The sequence below is a fragment of the Nasonia vitripennis genome, chromosome 2, assembly GCF_009193385.2.
Source record: "Nasonia vitripennis strain AsymCx chromosome 2, Nvit_psr_1.1, whole genome shotgun sequence".
Classification (NCBI taxonomy): domain Eukaryota; kingdom Metazoa; phylum Arthropoda; class Insecta; order Hymenoptera; family Pteromalidae; genus Nasonia; species Nasonia vitripennis.
Genome location: NC_045758.1, coordinates 28,606,938 through 28,632,932, shown reverse-complemented (window position 1 = coordinate 28,632,932; position 25,995 = coordinate 28,606,938). Strand labels below are relative to the sequence as shown.

Here is a 25,995-nt window from a genome sequence, read left to right as displayed (position 1 = left end):
CTACGCGCGAGAGACTGCGCCGCCATATGCAGGAAGTAGGTGTGGAGGGTCTCACTGCTATCGTAAAATACACCGGATTATCCTACCCAATCGTTATCGACCAATGCAGCCCGACACGCCGGTGCGTGTATTATCTACCAGGAAACGACTCGTTGACGGACAATGTGTGTGATGAGTTGACGATCGAATGTATTCAGAATGCATCATTGTAGCGGAAAGCTCGTTTTTATGGGGTCAGTGCGATGAATACAGAAATAACAGATTCAGAGGCATTGTGCTCCGGGCTGCATTCAGAGTTGGTATAATAGTCTTCGTTACTTGGTCGATTTTTTTTCAGTCGTTAGTTCGAAGGCTATCCTACGCTTTGAATTCCATTACCTTTTTTCTTTACTCAGAAATATTATAATAATATACTCTCCATTTAATTACAGAGCAAGGATGGTACACCTAAATGACAAAACACATATAGACTCGAGAGTTTCACTCGACGAGCGTTTTGTCGAATTCGCGACTGAGCCCGAAGGTCAGAGAGGAGCGTCGACTCCGTCTATAATCGTTACCTGGCCCGCATGGTCTGTGGAACTTAAAACGCGTGCGTCTCTGTATGATGTCAGACTAATGACCTGTGTGTCCTCTACAGGTGTTTAATTAGATTCCACGAAGCGGTAACAATAATTTTTGCTCGTCACGTACTCCTATTTTATAATTTCGAAGCTAAAATTAATTCCTCACGATGTCCGCAGGATTCGGAGTATATTTTTCCAACATGATGTACACAGTCCATTGATTTTTCGAGTCAAAACCATCCTAATTAAAATAGTCATATACCGTGTATTCCACCGAATACATGTTTATCTCTCGATTCGCATTCGCAACATCGATCGGCAAACACACATCGACAGAAAAAAAGCCACAGTATGTGTACACATAGAGCATTCGAAATTCACAGGGCATAGTATCATACCAGCGCGCGTATGTATCTTCGCAACATCAACATTTAATGCACAAACGCGCGAGTAGCCAACGCCGGGCGTTTAGACGTAAATTGCCGAGGCAACTCGTGTATGCATGTGTGTATGTGTGCGGAAAACAGGAACTTAAGTACACAGATGCATTTAAGTGGCGATGTAAATACGGCAGTGAATTTGTGATTCGAGGCCGTATGGTGTCTCTGTCTACGATATAAACTCCTCCGCACGAGAGATGTTACCGAGTTAATAAACCGCGACGACGGTGACAAGTTTTCGAGACGAAAATATCACGGGTATAATACGCGTGTATGTAGGTTTGAAGGAGTTGTAAGAGGGAAAAAGGATGGGAGCAGTAACGAGCGTGTTTATGCTTTGCGTTTTAAGCATCGGATGATTCGAGTTTAACGAAGGATTCGCAGTAAAAGTCTTTTCGTGTCGAATTGTAAATTACGAATTATCGGTGAATACGCTGTAGGTACAAGCTGAAATTGGATTTTTGTGCTTCGTTGCCTCGACATCTAGATTTGGACGCAGGAAATTATCGCTTATGCAACGAGGAGAATTAGACTCGCTGCGGATGAATCATTTCGCGATCGCAAAGAGTCGCGTCATGTTTAAAAGCTACAGGTATTTCTAATCACGTTTAATAATAGTTTATTGTATAATTACGAACATAAATAAAAATCCTCTTATCTCACTACATGTATTTACTAAATTACCACTCAATCGAAAACGAAAGCGACTTCTAGCCTAATAATCACCTCGTACTGACTTTCTCTCGATATTATCCGGGGATCACCTGCCGAAAGATCCAAAAAGCAAATAAAACTCCTCATAAAAACCAGATACCATCATACAATTGCAATCTCGACTCTCAACCTGTTCCACCGGCTGAAGCATCAATTAACGGAATGGACGTTCGGGGTCTGAGCTCCTGATTTGAATAAAGTTTGTGTTTTCATAGAGCATCGCAGCCGCTGCTCTGTGTTCAGCATTCGAGATCCGAAGAGAGTCGACGCTATACACTATGAATAGTTTAACGGTGCGATGGTCCGTCCGCGTCACGGTCCGTTTGAGTCAAGTGACGCAACCTCGATGTAGACTGCGCTGAACTATTCGCTGATGGTTGTACCTGTGCGTATAGGACGTTGTTGGAGTAGCTACGAACACAAGCGGCTTTTCGAGAGCGATTCGCGGAAGGCGAGAACTGACTGCGGCTGGTTTTTCGCGATTGTTATACTACGTCCCTGTGGAGTGTGTTTGTTTTAGTGATGGATTTAGTTTTGTTTGGAAACTGGTTACTTGCGAAATCAATGTACACGCCTAGATTTTTTTTCTTTCGGAAACTCGTTGCCGACGGTTTGTTAGTCTTGGAAATTAGTTTGATTCGAAAACTGCTTTGTGTGGAATGCGCTATTTTAGCAGCCTCGACCACAACAATATCGACTCGATTGAAATCCAGCGATCGCAATTCATCCTTCCAAGAATTCGAAATCCATTCCGCAATATGATATTCACCGTTAAAAATCAGCGAAAAAGGAGCCATTGTCCTCGTCATTCAATTTTTTTCCCCTGACTCGGACCACAATAGAAGCAAAAAATCCGACCTATTATCTAAGTTACTCTCGAAATCCATCGATTTTGCGACAGCGCAAACAAAAGACTCCGACCAGACCACCGAGAAGGGATGAAGCGAGTGAAAAATCAAGTCAGGCCTGAAATAAACGGCAGTCACACCATGTAGTATAAAATAAGTCGTCGTGCGCAGCTCGTTAACGTGCTCGATGTTTTCGAGCGCTATGCAACACTGTCTCTATTGCACCGGCGCTTTCTCGTCCGCGCGCGCTATTTCATCCGAAAATCCTTCCGTGGAATGCGGAGAGAAAGGTGAACTTTTTTTATTTGGCGATTGTGGTCACGGATTTTATAGCGAGGGAAATGCATGCTTATTTTCTTAATTTGGGAGGAAGCGGGACGTAACTATTACGCCAGAGAATTCTATGGCATTATACGAGCTTTTGCTTGCAGTTAACTAGGAATAGGCGTATAGAACGAACGAGAGATGAAAATTGTATGCCTATACGGTAAAGAGGTTCCGGAAGGAACACTGCATGTGTTTTCAGTAACTTTCGGTACATTCCAAGCGATCCCAAGACAGAGAGAGCCCAAAATAAGTGAAAATACAAAACCGCACCAACCAGCAGCTCCGAAAGCTAAATTTAATCCCGAGCCTCTCGGCAGGAAAAACCGATACTCCATTGACAAGAGACGGTCGAGCTGCAATGGCAAATTAGTTCCCAACTCGCGATAGCACGAGCTGCTGCTGTTTCGCACCTCGAGCGCGATATAATCGAATGAAAGTTTTCTCTCGCCGCATCAGGCACACTTTTAGATGGGGCCGAGCCAGCAGCATCGAAATCCCATTTAGTCACGTACGCTGTAGACACATCTAAAGTAGAGACTCTTACACACAGCTCCGCGTATTATCGACACGCGGATACATTAGAGCCGACCGCTTATACACGCGCGTGTATATATATATATATATATATATATAGGCACGCGCCAACTTGACGCGTCGCGCGGCTCATTAAAAGTTGTTTAGTACAGAGGCGGAGCCGAACAATGGGAAGCTGTATAGTTAGCGCGGTGCCCGCGAGCGTACACGACTCAAGATATTACACGGTCGAGAGAAAGTGAGACAGCGCGCGGTACACACTTTTCGCACCTTTCCAGAGATTTACAACTTCATTTATTGCCCAGAGAGTGCTGCGCGGGTGCGAATTGCGTTTGAACTCGTGCGCTCACGTGAAAATTGATTTTTAACCTCGGTTTCGAGAAATAAATTATAAGCCGCCGTGATTGCCGGTGCTTATGCCGCGGCGCTAAAATAAAGTTAAGGAGACTCGCGCGCGAAACATTCGTCTTTGTCAAAAACGATCCGAAGAATTAGGTCTTGTAACAACGGCGTAATAATAAAAGAGAGGCAGTCTGAGAATAGCGTTAATTAATCAGGATTTAAAGCTATCGAAAAAGCTCTGTCGTTGTTTTTATTATTAATACGATATTCACAGAATAATCCATATGCATAGCCCACCCGATCGCACAGCATAACGGCGCTGAATAAGAGCACTTTCAGCTCTCCCTATAATGCAGTCTTTTCTTCGCACACAAATGACGCGCGACACGCGCAGATCTGATCCTCTGGCATTTCCTCGCGCGATAAACGGAAGAAAAATATGCAGACTGCGAAAATCCACGCGTCCGGTGCTTATCCTCGACCCATTTGGCGCCGGGCGGCAAAATAAATCGCGTCGATTCGAAATAAATCCAGCTCCTCCGCAGCAACGACGAGGAATATCTCTCTTTTTCTAAGTTCATGCGTCAACGTTTTCCGGCGCTTTATAAGCTCGGGTTTTCCGGCTCAACTCCGGAGTGTCTAAATTTATCCTCGATGAGCGCGAAAAATTTACAATCTCGGGGAACAGAGCTTGCGATTTTAGTGGAAATTTCGGCTTTTAAGAAGTTTACGAATTCTTTGGGCTTGCGCTTCTGTTTGATGTTATTCGAGAGGCATTCGTTTTTAAAAAGAAAAGATAAAAACGAAGCATCATTTTGATTGGGTGTATATATGTATGCAAATTATAAATAATCTGAACATAGCTCCTTCAACTCACCTCCACAGCCTATAAAAAAGCCATCTCACACGAAAGCGCAAACGTTAGAGAGACAATCTTATCGCGAACCATCATCGAGCAGGAAAAAATCTACTCGACAGCACAAACAATATCCCGCCCTAAGCCATATTCGAACCGACACAAATCTCCAAGAAACGTACACACACACACACACACACACGTCTTCCGACACGAAATTAATATCGATATAACGGTGGCGGCGCTGCAAATTCCGTTCCGGCATCGCGTTGCATCGGCTGTAAGTTTACGGCCGAGCTGATTTACTCGCCTGGAGCGGCGGCAGGCGACGTTATAATACTGGCACGGCCTTTAATGAAATTTTTTTTCAACGTCACCGCGGCCGCAAGTGCGCGAATTACTTCGTCTGGAATGAGTTGTTTGTCAGGATTATACAAGCGGCGAGAGGCTTGATATCGCGAGCTGTTTATTCCGGGGTTTCTTAATTTGAGGTGTAATTTGACGGTTTGGGAGGGAGAGAGAGAGAGAGAGAAAGTGAACTGCCGAGTTAAATGCTGCTGGCAGCTTGGTGTTTTACCTGCTAGGTTATTTTTGGAGATGTGGTGTTTGCGTTGTCTAACGATCCTTCACATCTTCTGAATAAATTTTAATATATAATTGAAAAGTTGATATCTGTCCCCGATAATGCCTATTTTTATCTATATATGTTTACAAGACGCGATAAATTTAGTTCGTTTATCACCCATCATTAATTCCTTACCTCTGACTCACTCAAAATTCTTCATAGACAAAGACAACAAAGTGTACAAATCGCGTGCAAAAATCGCTGTTACTCTAAAAATAACCAAAGAACGCCGCTATCACACACAATTAAGTATTCACTGCTCTCACCTCCGGCAATCCAATAAAGCTCAAAATCAAACAGAGCTCCATTCTTAGAAAAGTGGTTTAACGACTTCATCCCGCCATAAAACCCAAAAAATCATTATACACCTTACACTCTAATGTTTCCGACCAATCGATAAATCATCATTCGTCTCCAATAAAAGAATGCTAATACCTCGGCCGTCGTGTTTCCTCGATAAAAAAAAACTCGTACTGTGTCGTGCACGCGAAATAATCAGTTATCTCTCTCGGCGCTCGATCGGTCGTCGAGATTAGCGTTCGCGAGCGGATCACGCTTAGAAAGTAAGGTTTCACCGCCGACGTTAATACATCCGTAATCGTTTCGCTGTGCCGCGGAAAAAGTGTCCTTTATACTTCGTCCACGAACCGCTGCCAGCACGTAAAGGACGCTGGGCTTGCAAGAAAGTGCACACTTTGTTGGCTTTGCTACTTTTAGAAGGAAAGTCTTTTGATATTAGAAAATGATAGCATTAACCGTCTCGGTTCACTTTCTTCTCTCTACATTGACATTTTCTTTGTGGCGTATAAAAAGCACAGAAGCCCACAGCAGCTACCGTAATTTTTAATCATTCAACTAACTTTAAAAATAATGTCGATCGGCGGAATAAAGCTCGAGTACAGAGAGTAAACCGATGCGCGAGTATCAAGCCGCAATATTTACTGCTCGGCTTCCTCTCAGCTTTATTGCTTCGATAAATTATTGGCTAAAAGAAAGGCGCAGTGTGCGTAGTGCGAGAGAGAGAGAGAGAGAGAGAGAGAGAGAGAGAGAGAGAGAAAAGAGGCGAATCACTCTATCTCGTCGTAAATCAGGAACCGGCGAGCTATTAACAAGCTCGACGTCGAACCTCGATTTCAACGTGTCAATGTTTGCGAGAGGCAGAGCGAGGACTTGCACTATACTCGTAAAAAAGACCAGGTCGCTGCGCGCGGCCGCGTAATTGAGTTCAACGGCTGACGGGATAGTGTTATCGGGAAAGAGATGCGTCGTAAAAAGTGTTTCTGATGTGTGCTGCAAAACGAACTCGCGGAGTGTTTATCGGAGGAATTTCGATTGTTTACTTTCAGCGAGCTGTCTGGATTTCGCGCGTGGAATACGTGTACGCTAAGAACCGTTATATAGAGCCGGTTTTCTTCTGGAATTTTTAAATTATGCAAAGTTTGCTCGCTGGCACTACTAGTTTTTACCGAAAATTATGCCTGGATTATATGCTTTCGAGAAGTGCGAGCTTGGAAACGTTATAATAAAAAGTGCACTTATGGTCGATAAAATAGGAGATGGAAAGTAGAAAGAGTCGTGTAGAGTAAGACGCTTCGAATATGCATTCTTTGACTGTTCAGTTTTTGATAGATTTTTGCTTCAAAAACCAACCTACACTACTAAATATCAAAAGCATTCAACTCACATGCGATGCGGTAAGCGTTGTTACGGCCGCGATAAAACGCCGAGAGTAGCAGCTTGCGCTAGCTAAGAGAGAATCGGAAGCGAAATGCGCGTCACGCAGAGGTGCTGTTGCTGTCCGTCCGTCTTCGTCTTTTGATGGTTGCGGTTTAATCTCTATGCTCGCGGGGATATACACAATTTTTTGAGAGATTAATCTGGACTGATGAGGTATTGTTAATTATTGATTATTTTCATCGAAGGTCGTAAGCTGTAAACTGAGTTAAAATAGTTTAAATTAACGATGTATTGATTGCTTGGAAAATACTTTCCCCGCCGGAAAAATTCATTACCGGCAGAGTCTGTCATTGAAATGCCCTTCCCTTTGACGATCGTCGCGAAAAAATGTTTAATATACGAAAGCGCTCGATTTGAAGTAGGCCAACTTTGTCCAATATTGACGAACTATTTCAAACATTTTTCAAGGAATTCGTTTGCGAGAGGGAAAATATTAGCCTTTTATCATCAAGCCCCGAGTTTTCAATAACAATTTCCGCTAATTACGAAAAATGTCTGTGCCCCTCGACTCTATAGCCATAAAAGCGACACGCGGGAAAATAAAGAACGACGAGAAAATTAATCGCTGCGCACTTTACGTGAAAATCACTTATTATGCCCGCATCGCGCAATAATCCACTGAAAACCATATTGAAAAAATACGGTTAATCCCGCGGAACAAACAGAACCGCGAGATTAACTTTCTCGAAAATGGAAGCCGTACATGCACACTTTCTAAGCACAAAGCGACATCGACAAATGCAGGAATCCGTACAGAAAGGAGAGAAAAAAAGACAAAGACGCAGATCAAAGGCTTTCGGAGGCAGAGCCGATGTCGCGAATCGATGCAATCCACTCGCTGCCACAAAGGAATCGAAAATATATATGTGGGAGCCGGAAGGTGATGGTGGCGGAAAGTCGCGATAGAGAGAAAAGATCCGGGGGACATAGTTCGGAAAAAAGGGACGAAATGGGGTGGAATTCAAAGTTGGGCTGCAGTGCGAGCGAAGAAGAATTAAAGCATAACGAATGTGCAGGCATTGCAAGCGCGAGTAACTTTACTTTTTGAAGAATTTCCGGCAGAATAATTTAATCGGTGATGCGGTTGATTCATAAAATCGGTCACCGCTCAAATATCGATGACACAAGTGAAGTAAAAATGCTATGCATATCATCATCGCTCGATAAACACTTTAATAGTCTTCTCCGCAATTATATAATCGCCGACGGTATTACCACGCTATACAGTTCCCCAATGAGTCACACACTGTACCAATAAGATAATGCGCTCGAAAACATGCCTGCGAGCGTAAATCAAATCCATCCGTCAACGCGTTCACGTAAAATTCAAACAGAATTACACACGCTGCACACATAATTCGGACCATCTTGATACACAAAGGGCTGTAAAAAAGCTAGTCCGGAATGGCATTACATAGAAGTAGAACGAACCGCGCACGCGAGCAGAAGAAAAGGAATGCCGGTGACACTTGCATGATTTATTCATGCAGGATCGTTATGTATCCTATCTTTCTCTGGATGTAGGAACGACTGCAGCGTCGCGGGATGCCAATCGCAGAAAAGTCCCGTGGGTCGGTGTATGCCTCGATGTTTTTCTCCTTTGAGCCAAGAGGGAGAAATGCACCGAAGGAAATTGTCGGTTCCGAGACGAAATGCAAATCTGCTTACGGCTGTTCTGGTTGGTTTTTGTGCGATAAAGAGGTTTATAACTTAATAAACAAAAACAACATTTCTGGATTTCTCAAGCCTGAAAGAAGGCTTATTCCCATTTAAAGAAACTCGTTGCACAACATTTTTCTTTTGTCAAAAGAATCGCGATTGTCACACATAAAATTCTCTCCCACAAAGGCAGCTCCTCCAATTGAAACTTTCACTTTCGCGACGACCCAAACATAAAATCCGTCACGAAGTATAAATCTTTTCTTTTCTACCTTCCCCAACCTCGATTCAGCCTGACTACTTCCCCGTCGATTAAATCCTTTCAACGGACACGCAAACTTTTCCTCGAGCCGTAGAATGTACAGGAACCATCAGCGATGAAAGTAAGAAAGACCGGACACGTGGGGCAATGTCAGCACTTCGTATGTGTCCAGAAACAATGCGCCAAATGGCCTCGCGTGTATGCGACGTCGTCGAGGCGATAAAAGGACGAGTTGAACGTCTGGAGTGAAGCGAAAACTCAAGAAAGGGTTTATCTGATTCATGGAGTTCGGAGTGTGAATGATAAGTTGGCGAGAGGCTTGTCGACTCCGGAAACATTAAATTTGCGCGAGGGATTTAGCCAGCCTTTTAATTCGCTTTAATTGATGAATCATTTAATTATGTTTGACAAATGACGTGCTATTGTTTGTGGACATATTGTTTCAGGTTTGAATGAACATACACACCACAGCGGCGTTTCATCATAATTATGAATAAAGAATCGTGACGTAGAGGGAAGACCTGCCAGTGTGAGACGGAATGTCACGTACTGCGAGCGGCTACGTGTTTGCATCAGCTTTTTCAGGTTTTACAAATGCTTATGTTTCTTTAATAAGTCGTCTCCGTCTACGCTTCCGTTACCCATAAATTCTTTCGAATTCAAAAATGATGGTTAAAAAAAATATTCGTCCTAACCTTGCACGACTATACTTCCAACCCCCAAAAGAGTAAAAAGCATCTAATTACACCGAAGGCAACTCAGCTCGCGCTTCAATATGCATGAATGAAAGATCACTTATCTCGAAAGCGACTCGAGCCTTGCACGTGCACAGACACACGGTCACGAATCCACCACTCCTTCTTCCGCTAAATATATACCTATAGGTAATCTCCAGTAGTCTCGCGACTTACGCATGCGACGCATACCTACTCAGACTCAGCTCATCGTCGTCGTCGCGGCTATATATGCAGGAGGCGACACAGTAGTGGCTCAGGAAGTGGAAGCGAAGAGAGACAGACAAAGGTTGCAGCCAAGTGCACGCTTGCAGACGGAGTGAGAGAACTGCGGAATCGTGAATGAACGACGCGGTGCTGCTGCTGCTGCTGGTACAGAGCATATGAGCATATGAGAATGGGAGGGGAAGAGAGAGAGAGAGGCGAATAAGTGGAATGGAAGATGTCGCGTTCATTAATGGAATGTTTAACGATGGGAGGAGCTTGCGACAGTGTTTTGACTTGAATTCGCATAATGACGCTTATTTATACAGCCATTCAAGAGATTGGGTTATCGAATTCCCGGCTTATTTTCCGAAAAGACGAAAGGTACAGCAGCGGCGGTAGTCCAACTTCGAAATCTAATTGTTTCTTTAACCCGCTACTTGCGCGGCAGAGACAAAACAAGGCGTCCGCTACTTCGTCAGGAGAACAAGGAATGTCCATTCGCCGAGCAAGAAAAGGCCTTCTCTCTCTCTCTCTCTCTCTCTCTCTCTCTCTCTCTCTCTCTCTCTCGTCTTTGCAATTGAGATCACGAGAGAGAGAGAGAGAATGTTTTCATTTCGATGCAAATTCCAAGTGGGTGGGCCGAGCGAGCCTCCGTTCGATGAGAGCTGTACGTTATATACACAGGAGCTGAAGAGATAACTACGATCTTTTGTGTCGAGAGAAGCGCTTCGGGCCTTTAGCCTTTAGGCGGGAGAGAGAGTGAGAGAGAGAGAGAGAGAGAGAGAGAGAAACGGAGACTGTGTCACGAGATGAGGGGTTTGACAGATTTATAGTTTTTTAATTGTACCGAGGAAAAAAAGAGAGTAACGCGAGAGAGGCTTTGTGCGCTCGTTTAAGCTCGAGCTTGCGAGGGTGCTCTCTGCTCTCTGCGTGCTTTTATTTGGGAGCGTACTTTTATGGCCTAGAAGATGTATGTGAGAATTTATAGGATCGAGATGTGTCGTAAAATTTATCCTCGTGGTCAATTATATCAGTTCATCTCGTACGATCGTGTGAACCAAACAAAAGCGCGAAACATCAAAAGCTCCAGATATCAACGCGTATAAATAATCAACGACGATGCGAGCGAGTGTCCCATCAGTCGCGAGCAAGTACAGCGATAATGAGCCCGGCGTTAATGCAGATTTATGCAATCAATTAGTCGGCTTTTGTCGCGCGCAACTAGCGGCAATTGACAAGTTAACGGGGCGGAGTTTGCATCGGCTGCAATTCAAGAAAATTGTCCTCCTCTGAATGGCGCCGAGTTCGCGTACGGCTTCTGTGTAATTAATACGAATTAAGCTCGATATGCCGCGCGCCAACCCGTTCGCCCAAAGTTTGACCGACATTTCGCGAAACGCTCCCGTGAAATTATACGCGAGGAATATATTCGCACAGAGAATTATTCATATTTTTAGATCAAAGCGCGCCAAGTTACCACGTTTTCTCTCTCGGGGAAAGTTGAGTTATTGGGCTTTCGCAGTTTTGAGAGCAAATTATCATCGTTTTAAAATGTACAAGAAAGTTTTTTTTTAAATTCAACTTTCAGCAACTCCCTTCTTTCAATTCCCTGCACAGAGGCTCCGCGGCCCAAAACTATTCCAGACAACCAGCGAGGGAACACGTCGCAAATAAAAAGCAGCAGCAGCGATTTAAAAGACAGCCCGCAGAGGAGGACGACGTCGACTCACGCAACAGTAAACTAAACGCGCCCGGGTGTAAACGAACCCAGCGCAGAACGACGACGCGGCAGCAGCTGTCGTCCTCCTCGCGCGCGCGACAACGGCGGCTATAGCCCACTTTTCTTCTCGACAGCCACACATATAGTATTAACAGCAGCAGGTGTATGTCGAACTTTCGGCGCGGAGATGTGTACGCATGGAGGAGAGGTCACTTTGACGGCTAGTTGTAGTGGTGGTAGTAGTGTAGGGTCGAGAAAAAAAAAGAGAGCAGGAAGGAAGTTGGAGCAGTGTGTGCGGGCTCTCTTTTTTGGACGAGTGTTTTGACACGCGACTGTAACGTTCTTTTGGCGGCGGATTGTGTGCGTATGTGTGGAAAAGAGGGAAAGAAAGAGGACTGGTGGTTGCATTATTTAGGTGCGAGGACGTGAAATGCATTGCTGATTTTCCGGGGGAAAAAATGTCAGAGAGGATTCATGCGCGTATCTCATTTTCTCAGAGTCATCACGATTATATTTTGAATTGCTTTCTGTGATATTTTCTCTAAAACTCAAATGACGGCCTATTTTTTAATGAAAAAGCAGTGCACACCTCCGATGTAAAACCAAAAATCCCAGCAGCGTTTAAAAAACTTCTTAAAAGGCATCTGCGTGCATAAACTCGAATGAAAATTATTCCGCGCGCGACTGAAAAAAAAACAAAAAAAAAATCCTGACAAATCTCCCAACCCTATTCTCCCGCACGTTCGAAAAAAAACCCTCCCCGTCGCATAACCGAAAATCGTCGCTCCATCGATCATTTCCCTTCGCACAAAGGACTATCCGGGCGCGCGCATACGGCTGCATCAGTTCGTTGCTCTTTTTCCGATAATCCGAAATGACCCGTGTGACTCTCTCCTCCTACGCTCTTTTCCTGGCAGCCTCCGGAAAGTTCGAGCTATGCACTAACTCCCGGGGATTCAATGCTCCACTTGTTCCGAGATTACGCTTTTAAGCCTTTACGCGTGTGCAGCCTCGGCTATGAATCTTCCTAGGTGTGTTTTCTGGGGAGACAGTGGAGAGAGAGAGAGAGAGAGAGAGAGAACTACGTGGGTACTTATTCTGCTATTCTCGAACGTGTGTACTCCGTCGTTGTGTGCGCGACTGAGTCGATGGTATACGTTTGTATATAGTATAGATGGGCTAAAAATACAGTGTTATTGTTGACGCGGTAGGAATGCCATGGTATTTTTAAAGAACTGGGTTAAATCGAAGGTAATGTGTGTTCAAGGAGATGTTATGAAGGATTTTGATCGATTGATTTCTGTCTACTCTGCGGTTGTTTGCGTTGGCGAATTTAACTGGGATTAAATATTATGCGACTGGGGATTACTGTTATCGCGGGGACAAGTATGCGTGGCATTTTTAGTAAAATTGAATTTGCGATAAAATTATTTTAATAATTTATCAAGCAGAAAAATCTCAATCTCAAATATTTTTCAATGTGCAAAAGCATAAAAAAAATAGCATATGGTTTTTCAAGAAACCGTATGATTAAATAGCAAACAATACATCGACTCGCCATCCTATATCATTTCCTCTCAATAGCCCAATCAACGACCTCTCAACGAAGACAGCATCATCCGAGCCGTACAGCAAAGGTCAACGAACCCACATTTTTCTGCAAAGACGAAATCAACCTATACACACACCTATATTCTAACAGCGACTGCACTCCTCGACACCGTGCACAGCGTGTAAGTAAGCATATCCGCACTCGAGATTGCACATTCATTAAGTTCACTTCCGCGAAACGCGACGCCGGCGCCTACTAACAGTTGTATACACTCGCGAAAACTCACGAAGGTAAACACGTATAAGCGAGACCCCTTGAAAGAATTCGCCGAATCATGATGGATTTTTCGAATTTTTATATTCGAGCACACGACTCAGCCGCAGAGTGTATGCGTTTCAGGTGTGCATCAGATAAGCCTCTGTTTTTTATGCAGAGAAGGGCGATGCTAACTCAAGAGAGTGTTTCGGGGAAATTTTCTGGGCCGTGTTTCGCATTAACACCGAAGGCGGCACACGCGAGATTTTAAGCTGCTGTCCAAGTAGCGCATACATATAAGGGGGAGGAGACAACCAATTCCGGCCACGGGATTTTCGCGAAATTGAGACATATTCACCGAAAAGCTGCGATTTATGTCTTAGCGCTGATGACGCTCGCCTCGTTATCGCGAGCGAACTTTTATTTTGGAATTTTATTCCACGTATACTGTGCTGCTACACAGTTCAGAAACGTTCCACTACAGCTTATCTCGGGACGAAAATGAATAATCGTTAAAACTAACAACACTCGCGGTTTATCGCAGTTCTCAATAGGTACCCTTTTGTTTACGACGACTTATCGCGCACAACTTAATGCGGCGCATCGGCACTCGATGCACTCGAACGATGTATAGACAGTATACACTCGGTTTGAAATAACGTTCGGCGCAACTGCCAAAATTTCGAAACGTTCCTTGTATCAAAGGGGTTATTAAAACTCACCACAAACGTTGAGCCAGCCCTCGACGCGGCAGGGATACTCGATCCTCATGATGCAGCAGCAGCAGCAGGAGCAGCGGCTCCCTCGAGGCCGTCGTCGTCCTGGTGGCTATACTCGCCTCGCGGCAACCTCTTCCTGTATGTGTATTATGTAACCAACAACTTCCCCCCGAAGGAAGCTCCTTCGCCCACTCGAAATTTACCTATATATACTCTCCCGCACTTGATACAATATACCGAAGAAAGAACAAACTCTCTTCTACACCATCGATACAACACCGAGAGATACTAATAAAGATCACTGATGGCTGTCACTGAACTATACAACGAACGACGAGAAGCAATAAAACCCGGCGAAACGCATATCCCTCTCTCTAGCACTTTTTTTTCGAGAAAAATCCGGAAAGAGAGATTCGAAGGATGGAATCGAACGGATGCACGTTACCGAGGAATCGCGAGAAGCACACGCGATCGGCCCATCAAAACACCGAGAGCCGCAGCGAGCGGGATACAGAGCTGCCGTAACGACGATGCGAGCGAACCGGCGTCCGGATTCAAACTGAGCGCACGCGGTGTGCGGATATCGCTCTCTCGCGCCGCGGCCACCTATATGTATGGCGCTCGCTCTCGCCGTTTCTGGGAACGAGCGGTCGGTAAAGAAGTGGGTGCGAATCGAATGCGGAAAGGATGAGGATTTCCGATGCTGGGATGGGACTTGCTGTTGGGTTTTGGGACGGTTCACGGTTTTTGGAAGGATTGTTCTTTTGTATATCGTTGATGTTGTAGATTGGGCAATGGTTATGATTTTCAGAGTGACTTTTTAAGTTAAATCAGTTACACTTCGTGTTCTCATATTCTATAAGTTTTTCTAGATACAGTGCTAGCTTTCAGCTCCAAGTGTAAAATAATTTTCCCCTCATTTTTCACGTCGTGATTAAAGATGAGGTATTCCGAGAATTTTAACATTCTATAATATTTTAATAAAATGAATATACTCGTGCTTTTTTATTACATCGAACGGAAATTAAAAGAATGTCAGAAAAAGTTGCACGTATTACACGTCTCTTGTACTATACTTTTTCTACTAAAAGATAACGAATACTCAGAGCAGAATATTTTGAGTTGAAAAACTCACTATACCCAAGGCTGCATGGAAAATTAAAAAAAAAATACGCGTGTCGATACTCCCGACTGCATAATGCCTTATCAATAGAAAAAAAGGGAGAGAAACAGCTCTCGTGCGATCTGTCGGTATGGAACAATATCGATCAGTTTCACGCTATAGTCCAGGATGAACTTTCCAGGCCGTTCGTCCGGTCAGATAACCAAACTCGCGACGTCATCTTTTCATCTCGCGCGCAAGTCGCAGAGCGATGCTGCCATCTGGAGCTGCAACCGGCATAATGCGCGCGAAAATTCGATTTTTTAAGTAACGTCTAGTAAAATTGGTCATAATATAATACTCATTCTCAAAAAATGTACATTTTTTTCTCTAACACACAAATCTCTATGAATTGCGAACTCAACATCGAGCTGAAATAATGAGTCATTCAAATTGTCACATTGTTCTCTAAAAAAAAACTAAAAATATACTCGATCATATCCCAAGAATTTCTCTTCTTCAATACCCCTCAAACAGGTGCAGTCAGTCCCCTTGCGCAGCCGTACACACCACAGTCCTGCCAACGCTTCGGCATCACTCCGGCAGTTGAGAATTTTCCTGAGCAGCAGCACTGCTCTCCCCACCCCGAGCGAGCGTTTCTGTATATACTCGTCGAACGGCGAGAAAGAGAAGGAAGAACGAGCGAGCGATCATCAGAGCACGGCAGCACAGCAGTAGAGCCAGCAGCTCAGTTCTGTCAAAATGGCGCTCAAGGCACAAGTCGGTCAGAGTGAGTACATCGTGAATTTTTACATTTTCTGTGTCTTCGCTCGTTCGTTCGTCGGATCCCTTGGCTCCCCGGATCGTCCTTTTCTGGCTGCCTCTTGTTTTCCGCGCCGACGACGCCTGTGTACGCGAGTTTCGCGAGATGTAGTGTGAGAAGGTGGGCGTACGTCGATGATTTCATCGGCCGCTGCGGCGGCGGCGGAGAATCGGCTGCTCCACCCGTATAGCTGTATCATAACATGCTTACTCGTATTGTCAGAGTAGAATGTTTTCTATAGGTTTTTTTTTCTTTGGAGTTCGATGTGAAGGTTTGGTGAGTGGGAGATGTTTCGAGTGTAGGGTGGCGGGAGAGGTGTTTGTTTTTAATTAGACGCGAGTTTGTTGTAGAGTTGTTTTGTATTTGAGAAGAGGTGTAGCTGAAAATTTTATTTTTTAAGGCATTAAATGAGTGTAATTAACATTTCTTCCATTAGCTGAAACAGCTTATTTATTATTTCGGTTAAGTGGTCAATTTTGTGTATGAAAAGATTTGATTTTGTCAATTAAAGGACTTTCGTTTTGAAGCTTAAACGAGCACGCGTATTTTTATTGCAATTTCAGATTATCACCGCAAATTGAATTTTTGACGCATACAAACTTTACTTTATCAACTGTTTTTATCTTTTAAATGTTTATGACAATGGAATCGCGCATTTTTCTAACGATAGTTCTGAAGCTAAAATAATTGTTGAATACTTGAATTTTCTTGCTCGTAAAGTTAGTGCACGAAGAATATTGACTTTCGATAAGTATAGCACTTTGCAAAGCAGGCCTTCGTTGCTGCGCAAAATAGCCCTCATGCCGTGATAAGGATACCGCGAGTTTTTGAATACTTTGCTCGATAAAGAAAAAAACCACTCGCATTGCGCGTTAAACGTGAGAATACTGCCGAGTGAAAGTTTATTTACAATGACATACACCGGCCGCTAATCGGCTGACATACATCGATGAGTCACAGAGCTTACTTAATCTCTAAACTTATCTTTTTCATGCGGCGTGACTACAATTGTAATTGTGACGGTAATCGAATCAATGGCTACAAAAAGATTTTATTTTTGTTAATTTTTTTTTTTTAATTTAACAATAACTTCTTCCTATAGTTGATTGCAAGAATTTTGTTTACTAAAAGGTCCTACAATTAAAACTAACTGATATATTCTTAATCTTTAGTCAACTCATAGTTAATTCATGAAAATAGTCTTCCGAAGAGAGAAACCAATGCTTTTACGAATCTCCCGAAATTCCGTCACAAAATTAATCACTTCCTCGAAATTCCCGTCCAAAGAACAACGTCTCTCCTCTGCGCATCGGCATAACTCGAATACACTCGTAAATTAATGAATGGCGCCGGCGAAACTCAATTTACGCATCTCTCCTACACACTACACTCCGCTTTACACATACCTGTACTGCAATTCCCTTGCGCGAAGTGGTTAAATAATCGAATTAATTAAGCCGGAGCGCTTCTCGAAGCTACGACGAAAATCCGATCACTCGCTGCCGGGGACGTCAAAAGAAGCCCCGCGATATCACGTCTCTCTCGCTCTGATGTGCGTTTGCTTGCATGAAAACCGGTCCCCGGGGACCGAGCCGACGACAGCCCCGACGATTTGCATTCGGTGCTCGTGTATATCTATGTATAGAGACGTCGATTGGGATTATCGGATTTTATTTTCGATTCGATTTTTCGAGCTAGTGTTGAGTATTTTTGGATGAAATGCGCGATTTTTGTAGCATAGAAGGGAATTTGACGCTCCATCGGTTTGACGGCACAATCATTTCCGATCGAACGGAATATTTCGCGAGAATTCGCAATCATCTGATCCGCCCACGCTCGTCAATGTCAACTCGAACGGAAATAGAAGTTCGAACAGATGTTCGTACACGGTTGTGAAGATTCGCCGATGCATACATGTTGCACGAAGTTCCATATATTTCCCACTGCGTTGTGTACTTGATGATTAATTTAAAAGCACAGTTTGACTTTTGTAAATAAAAGAGTTGTATCATCAGTTTTATGGGGATGCGGTAACAGCTGCGAAATCAATACTCGCCAAACGTTCGTGAATCAAACGAGATTAAAATAAATTCTCAAAAAAAAAAGGCATGCCTCGACGATGCTCGAGCACAACGGAAGGACATTTTTCATTTCATCCTCGTAGGCATCTTTTGGAGTGGAAACCCACTATGTGCAATATTTTACTTAAAGTAGCATGACGAGATTCTCATTCGAAGAAACTTAAATGAAAAGATGCCTTGTTATACGCCCGCAACATCTCGTTTGATTCTAGTCTAGCTTCGCCGCAAGCACGAAATGATTTTAATTTATTACGTGAGAGAAGTTTGCTTCCCCCGTAAATCTGTACCACTTGCCTGGATATATAACGCGAATTAAATTCCCAGTGGTAATTAAAGCTTTCGCGCGTCTCTCCCTCTAAAAATTCCCACCGAACTTTTTCGCTCGGCTGACCACAGATCCTATAAAAAAATCATCGGACCACTGGGCATAAACGGACGAGGGCGACGATTAATTTTTTATCGGGTTAAAATTCGCGCTTCGAGAAATCCGAACGATGATTTTTAAAACTGCAACCCCTCGCGGCTAATTTATAAAGCGTGTATAACGCACATAGTAAACAGTTTTTTGCGCTTCGTGCATAATTCACGTGGTCGAGTGAAAATCTCGAATAAATCGACCCTTTCGTCAAAAGCGCGCAACGATAGGAACATCCTAATCTAAAACCAAACGTCCTCTTTTCGCTAGAGATTAACCGTCGCAAAAACGAAGACACGACCCCCCCCCTACCCCCTCCGCATCAGAAAGCTCGATTCCACCCCCTCGACAAACACGAGAACTCGGGAAAACCCACACACAGCAGCATCAATCGTGTCCGAATTCTTGCGCGTTTCGTCCTCTATACGCACATACTCCCTTTCGAACAACAATACCCCTACCCCCGTCTTGCTGAACTCTCGCACGCAGGCAACCCCATTCATGCGATATCGGTTACTTCCCCCCATGACGACCTACGCACATATCCACGGCCGAGAGGAAAAATAATTCCCGCGTGGGCCGATTGCGTAGAGAGAGAGAAAGAGAGAGAGAGAGAGAGAGAGTGGCGCGACGACGACGGAAAATCTCGACGTGTACACGTCGTCCGTGTGACTGTGTGTGCGTATAGATATCGGCGCAAGCTCCTGCGTGACGTCATGTAGACGCGCGCGACGCCGATCAATACTCTACGGAGCTACTGCTGCTGCTGCTAGTGGTGGCTTGTACGCCTGCGCCTCTCTTCTCTCTGATGCCGATAAGCTTTGCGTATGTGTGTAACGAGGAAATGCCCGATTGATCGTCGTGCGATGAGTCTTCTCCTTTTTTTTAGTACAGGTGAGAGGGCGGAAAAGCTTGAGAGCTTTTGGTTGCGGAACGACGATGACGGTGGGAATGTAGGTGAGGGGATTAGCGGTTATTGCAAGGAGAGGGCTTAGGAGGCGCAGGTGTTACGATGAGTTTTATTGGGTAGGATATACTTACGTGTCGAAATCGAGGTGTCCTCGATTGCCGCGTTGAACGAAAAACGAAATTTAACATTAAAAAAAAACTGTTGTCATAATGTCAATCAGGTCGAACGGAAACGATTGATACGATTGAATCATTATCCCACCGAAGCGAGACACTAATTGATCGACCCCTTACACACCTCCTCTAAAGCTCCCGAGCAAAGCCCAAAGCTTAGATGGCCACAAATAGCTCTCTCGCGATTCACCCTCTGATTAGACCGCACGGATCAATTAACCGGCTGCTTCAGTAGCTCGCGGGCGAAAACCTTGAAAACCCATCGACCCATCGACCCATCACCCTCTCCATATACCTGATAACGAAAAACCTTGACCTTCTACTCCACAGAGATCATGAACGAGGTGATCAACCAGAAGAAGAAAAACACCGGTGGAACGGAATGGCGCATCCTGGTGGTGGACCAGCTGGCCATGCGCATGGTATCCGCCTGCTGCAAGATGCACGACATCAGCGCTCAAGGTATCACCCTGGTCGAGGACATCCACAAGAAGCGCGAGCCTCTGCCCACCATGGAAGCCATCTACCTTATCACTCCGAGCAATCAGTCCGTTACCAAGCTCATCGACGACTTCAGCAATCCCACCAGGACCATGTACAAGGCTGCTCACGTCTACTTCACCGAAGGTACAGAGGACGCGCTGAAATTTGCTTTAAATACGCAAGGGAGAGGAAATTGCGTGCTTCTATTTTTAGCGTAATCGCTTTAGAAGACTCTCGGGCGATTGTTTTGGGGGTATAAATAGCGCGAGCAATTAGCGAGGATTGTAAATGGAGGGAACTTTAACTGATTATGTATTCTAGGAAAAGGACGGTAATTGGTAAGAAGGTTTGGAGATGGAGTAGCGTTTTTTGTTTTAAGTTTATACTTGTAATTATTATTTTATTGCTAAGACGCAACCGACTGGCAGCAGAATTGTTAGAATCTGAGTTTGTCTCTTTGCAGCCTGTCCCGACAAGACATTCACAGACTTGTGTCATTCGACCGCAGCTAAGTATATAAAGACATTGAAAGAGATCAACATCGCTTTCATACCGTACCAGGAACAGGTAAATCTGAGTGTACCAGTGCAAAACACTGATTTTGAAAATTCGTGATTTAACATGTGTGCGTCTCTCACCGGTGAAGGGCTTTCTTATTATACACGGATCTCTTTCGATTTCCTCTAAAACCTACGTCGCGGAAACTCGATCTGATTTTCCGCGACATTTCAACAAGCACATTTATACCTATTTTCAAAGTTGGTCATTATCGTGTTAAATGTGCTTGTTACAACAGCTGTGCAATAAAAAAAAAATACGTTTGCGAACTACCGAGTGTTTCTCTCTCTCTTGTCTCTAACTGACTCACACGAGCACTTTTACTAACAAAAAAAAATCCGTTGCCTTTATGCTTGCACATGTCTAGTGTGTCCCGAGGAGATGTTCAATGATATCTGCAAGTCTCTCGCTGCTAAAAAGGTCAAAACGCTTAAAGAGATCAACATCGCTTTCTTGCCCTACGAGTCTCAGGTGAAAACAAAGTAGAAACAGTTGTATTTCTTTTTTTTTTTTTTATTTCTTTTTATAGAAACAAAACTCTTATGATTTAGCATGAATCATCCGTTCATTCGTCAGTATTGAATTCTCATCACAAGTTGATCATTTTTATTTGAAAAATAAAACAATCAAAATCCACTTCGTAGTTCAGCAAATTAGCCAACCCTTAGTCATTGTTTTTCTGTAAATACAGTTTCTTCGAGGCTTGCAAATATTGTCCTATACTTTATTATTTTCTCTCTGCTTAATTCGTTCGCAATCTTTATTGGCACCATGTAACGTCGCACGTCTCATGAAAAATCGCACGACGATCGACTAAAGCTCTAAATTGATCAGGTCTTCTCACTGGACTGTCGAGAAACGTTCGCCTGCTTCTACAACCCGTCTCTTATCAACGTGAGAAATGCAAACATGGAAAGGATCGCCGAGCAAATCGCAACTCTCTGCGCCACCTTGGGCGAGTATCCGTCTGTCAGATATCGAAGGTGAGAGACTATTCTTCTACTTAGTTAAGTGGAAAATACTTGGTGAATACAAATGAAATTGAATATTGCATTTTTAGTGATTTCGACCGCAATGTGGAGCTGGCACAGATGGTTCAGCAGAAACTGGACGCTTACAAGGCTGACGAGCCCACCATGGGCGAAGGGCCGGAGAAGGCACGATCGCAGCTTCTGATTCTGGATCGTGGATTCGACTGCGTGTCACCGTTGCTTCACGAGCTCACCCTGCAAGCTATGGCCTACGACTTGTTGGAGATTGAAAATGACGTGTACAAGTGAGTTGTAGTGCTTTATATCGTTATGTCCAAGATAAAACTGTGAAATGTCTAACTTTGCATTGTTATCTTTTAAGATACGAGGTGGCAGTTGGAGACGGAAGACAGGAGAAGGAAGTGTTGCTGGACGAGAACGATGATCTCTGGGTCGATCTGAGGCATCAGCATATTGCAGTTGTATCAACGTAAGTTTAGCAAATACTTACCGATGAGCATTCGTGATTGAAATTTGAGCTTAAAAAATTTGTTAAAATTAAAATTATTTAAACATGTCTTTTCAGGAATGTCACGAAAAATCTGAAGAAGTTTACGGAATCGAAGCGCATGCCTCAAACGAGTGAAAAACAGAATATGCGAGACCTGTCGCAGATGATCAAGAAGATGCCACAGTATCAAAAGGAACTGAGCAAATACGCGACTCACTTGCATCTCGCCGAAGATTGCATGAAGCATTATCAGGGCAACGTAGATAAGCTTTGCAAAGTCGAACAGGTAATCGTCAGCAACCTGACTTTTGTACTTGTCGTACACAGGGAAACTTAATGGTTCAATGTTTTATTTCAGGATTTGGCCATGGGAACAGACGCCGAAGGTGAGCGCATCAAGGACCACATGCGCAATATTACACCCATTCTGCTGGATCAAAATATCAACAACATGGACAAACTGCGTATCATCGCACTTTATGTCCTCAGCAAGAACGGCATCCCAGACGACAACTTGAATCGCCTCATCCATCACGCTCAGATGTCGCCCGAGGATAGACAGACAATCGTCAACATGGCAAACCTTGGCCTGAACGTTGTCGTTGAAGTGAGTGTAGAAAATTGAATGAAACTCAATTTCAATGTAGTGTTTGTGATGTACTGTTAGATTGTAAAATTTATGCACGTGTTAATTTGAACAGGGAAACCGCAAGAAGATCTACACTGTACCAAGGAAGGAGAGAATTACTGAACAGACTTATCAGATGAGCCGTTGGACACCGGTTGTCAAGGACATCATGGAGGACGCGATCGAAGATAAACTCGAGCAGAAGCACTTCCCGTTCTTGGGCGGACGGACTGCCAGTTCCGGCTACCACGCTCCGACAAGGTAATTATTTCCGTAGTATATTAGATAATATGAGCTTAGTTGTAATTCAACAGTTTTGTACTGAAAAAATTTGCCTACTTTAATCTATTCAATAGTGCTCGCTACGGTCACTGGCACAAAGAGAAGGGTCAACAAACCATAAAGAATGTACCGCGTCTGATTGTCTTCATCGTCGGTGGCGTCTGTTTCTCAGAGATCAGGTGCGCTTACGAGGTGACGAATGCTCAGAAGAATTGGGAGGTCATCATTGGTAAGTGTTGGAACACTACGCTCAAATACACTGTTTACAAATTCCACGCTGGAAATCACGTGTATATTTAACGTAATTTTAACACAGGTTCATCGCACATCATTACGCCAAAGTCTTTCCTCTCGGAACTGTCAAAGCTTCACATCAACGTCGCATAAGCGAGCTTCGCCGCTGAGCAAGATCTTTAACATTCCCGCATTTAAATGTAATAATAAGCTATGCTACATAATGCTAAAACAGTATAAAGGCCAGTAACCCTGGTTCCATCGTCGTTAAAGCAACACCCGTGAAAATCTGTCGGTGATGATTGTCGGCCAAAAGATGCAAAAAAAAACAACTTATAGTCGATATTGTAGCAAAAACAAATGCACTTCAGTCAATTTACGTAGCAGCAATTGATAAACGTTTTGCTATTACGGAGGGAACGATTGTGATTATGATGATGATAATGATGATGATGAAGATGATGATGATAATGACAATGATGGCACAGCATATTGGAATACCCGCACTAGTTGAGAGCGAGAGAAAAGAGAAACCCCATTTTAACCGACTTATGTATAGAGATAGATTCACAATTTTCGAGCGCTAAAAGGGTTACCTGGTAATAAAGTGCCTGTGCGAAAAGAATCACGAGGCAGCTCGCGGATTCTAAACACGTTGGCAATATCATTGTAGGACCTTATTCCAGGTGGAGAAATTCTCTGAGCCTGGGACGAAAATTTTCATATACAATTATATATATCGTCGTATTTAAAGCTATATACATAATATGATAAGATGTATTTACACTCCAATATTGAACACACACACGATGGTTTACGATTCGTGTGTAACCATAACTGATCATATCTCTCAACAATTGTGTGGAGGACAAATTTGCGTACCAAAATATATAATTAATATGGAAATTTTTTTCCCGGGTTATACTTACTGTGAAATTCGATATTCTGTTGAACGATATAAATTATTTGTATTATTAGTCGTATTAGTAGTAGTATATTTTGTTAAAGAAGGTCCATATATGTTTATATATTTGGCTTCTGTTGTTTTCGAGTAAGATTTAAGTATGTTTAAGTATAAAAGCGAACAAATTTTCGTTAGTTCGTGACATGAATTTCACGCGATAAAATGATTATTATTGTAAAAATTCTTCGTTCCTAGAAATTATACTTTGAAGTGAGTTGTAGAGAAACTAAAAAAAAGTATTTTTACCAGGAGTCTTAACCTCGTAAAGTCGTAATTTTAAACCGAGAATCACAAGCAATGTAACTTTACACGTCGCAGCCGTGAACCAATTGGTCGACTTGTATCAACTTTTGACGACAACAAATCTTTAAAAAAAAAATGTGAAACCGAAAGAAAGAGAAAAAGTATTGTAAAACGGTCCTTAGATAGAATTGTAGCGAACAGTGTGTCACGCCACAGTGCATGAGATGTGAATTATTTGTTACACCCGCGAAAAGTATAGTTTTCGGCAACTTCTGGTCGACACAAGCATAGAGGGCTAAATCATCGAATTGTCGATTTACCCGATCTCACTCGTGTCGACCGTCGGAGTAAGATTTTTGCAGAGCTAATTAAAATCGCACTTTTTAACAAGTAGCTTGAATAACAGAAATCTTCAGATAGTAAGTGCGCGTGTAAATTGCCTTAAATTATTTACTTCTTAACAATTGTAAGATCCGACGTTTTTCTAGTTGAGCAAACGTTTTTTGGTCCCTCGATCGACGAAACCCCCTTTAAATCGCTGTCGTTACTGTCAACGGCTCGAATTCATTCTTCGTCTCTATAACGATTATTAATGATTCAAGATTTATGTGTTTTTGAAAGAATTCTAATCGTAACAGCGTATTAATAAACAATACTCGATGATAAGCTTCTATAACAGACTTCCGTTTGATGCTAACCGAGATAAAAAACAATTCATATCGTCATTTGCTAACTTTATTGTCATCTTGAAGTAGGAAATTCAATGTATCAATTGTCGTTCACGTGAATTAATTAGCTTCATTTTAGCATTCAATGTGAAACATTGAAAAGGCGAATAATTAAAATTCTAAATCTTGCTTTAAGCTTGAAGATCCTCTTGTAGAGACTGGTAACTTTCGATTGTACTTACTTAGAAGCTAATTGATACATTTAATTATCTAACGAAAGTGACCGCAATATATAAATGTTCACTGAGAAAAGTAGAAAGAAGCTCGATGCATTGGAGCAGTGTGAATAGTGGCAAACAAGTATTAAGAAAAAAAAAGTAAAAGCAGCAAAGTCTCGTCGATATAGCTCGTCAATCTTGTAACTTTCAAACAGTTTATAAATATTCAAAGTATACGTTTTCTCATAGAATTTCTTAGCACTCGCTCTTTGCATCATTATAATAGTGGCTGCGGAGATGCGGTCGAACTGTCGATAGGAGAAAATTATAGATGGTAACGACTTCAAATTTTAGGGGATCACTTTTTGGTCAGTGGACGTTTGCCTGTTATTTGATCGTTCATGAATTAAAGTACGTTATAAATGAGCGTTGCGGTTGTACGGCAACAGGATTATTATAGAGTTTACGATATTTATAAAAAAAAGTATATATATTATAAATAATATATATGTATGTAGTCGTAGCCCAGAAAAGTGTTCTGCTTATAAAAAGAAAAAGGAAAAAATGGTCTACACGTCACTGTAATAAAACTTATCTTATTATTGAAAGTCTCTGTTTTCGCCCCGTCGACTTC

At 43.0% G+C, this 25,995-nt stretch overlaps 1 protein-coding gene across 2 annotated transcripts; it reads left to right on the top strand.

Moving 5' to 3' along the window:
• The first annotated feature begins 15,858 nt into the window (after positions 1–15,858).
• Positions 15,859–25,969, top strand: LOC100119538 (protein ROP). 2 transcript variants are annotated; one of them, XM_001603241.6, is made up of 11 exons: positions 15,859–15,989; positions 19,932–20,228; positions 21,010–21,113; positions 21,477–21,625; positions 21,703–21,918; positions 21,996–22,103; positions 22,200–22,410; positions 22,483–22,731; positions 22,826–23,013; positions 23,109–23,263; positions 23,351–25,969. In XM_001603241.6, the coding sequence occupies exons 1-11, from the start codon at positions 15,962–15,964 to the stop codon at positions 23,419–23,421; spliced, it is 1,776 nt and encodes a 591-aa protein (XP_001603291.1). In that variant the 5' UTR covers positions 15,859–15,961; the 3' UTR covers positions 23,422–25,969. The 2 variants fall into 2 exon arrangements, with proteins under 2 accessions (XP_001603291.1, XP_003425889.1); XM_003425841.5 differs by lacking the exon at positions 21,010–21,113 and adding an exon at positions 20,548–20,651.
• The last annotated feature ends 26 nt before the right edge of the window (positions 25,970–25,995 follow it).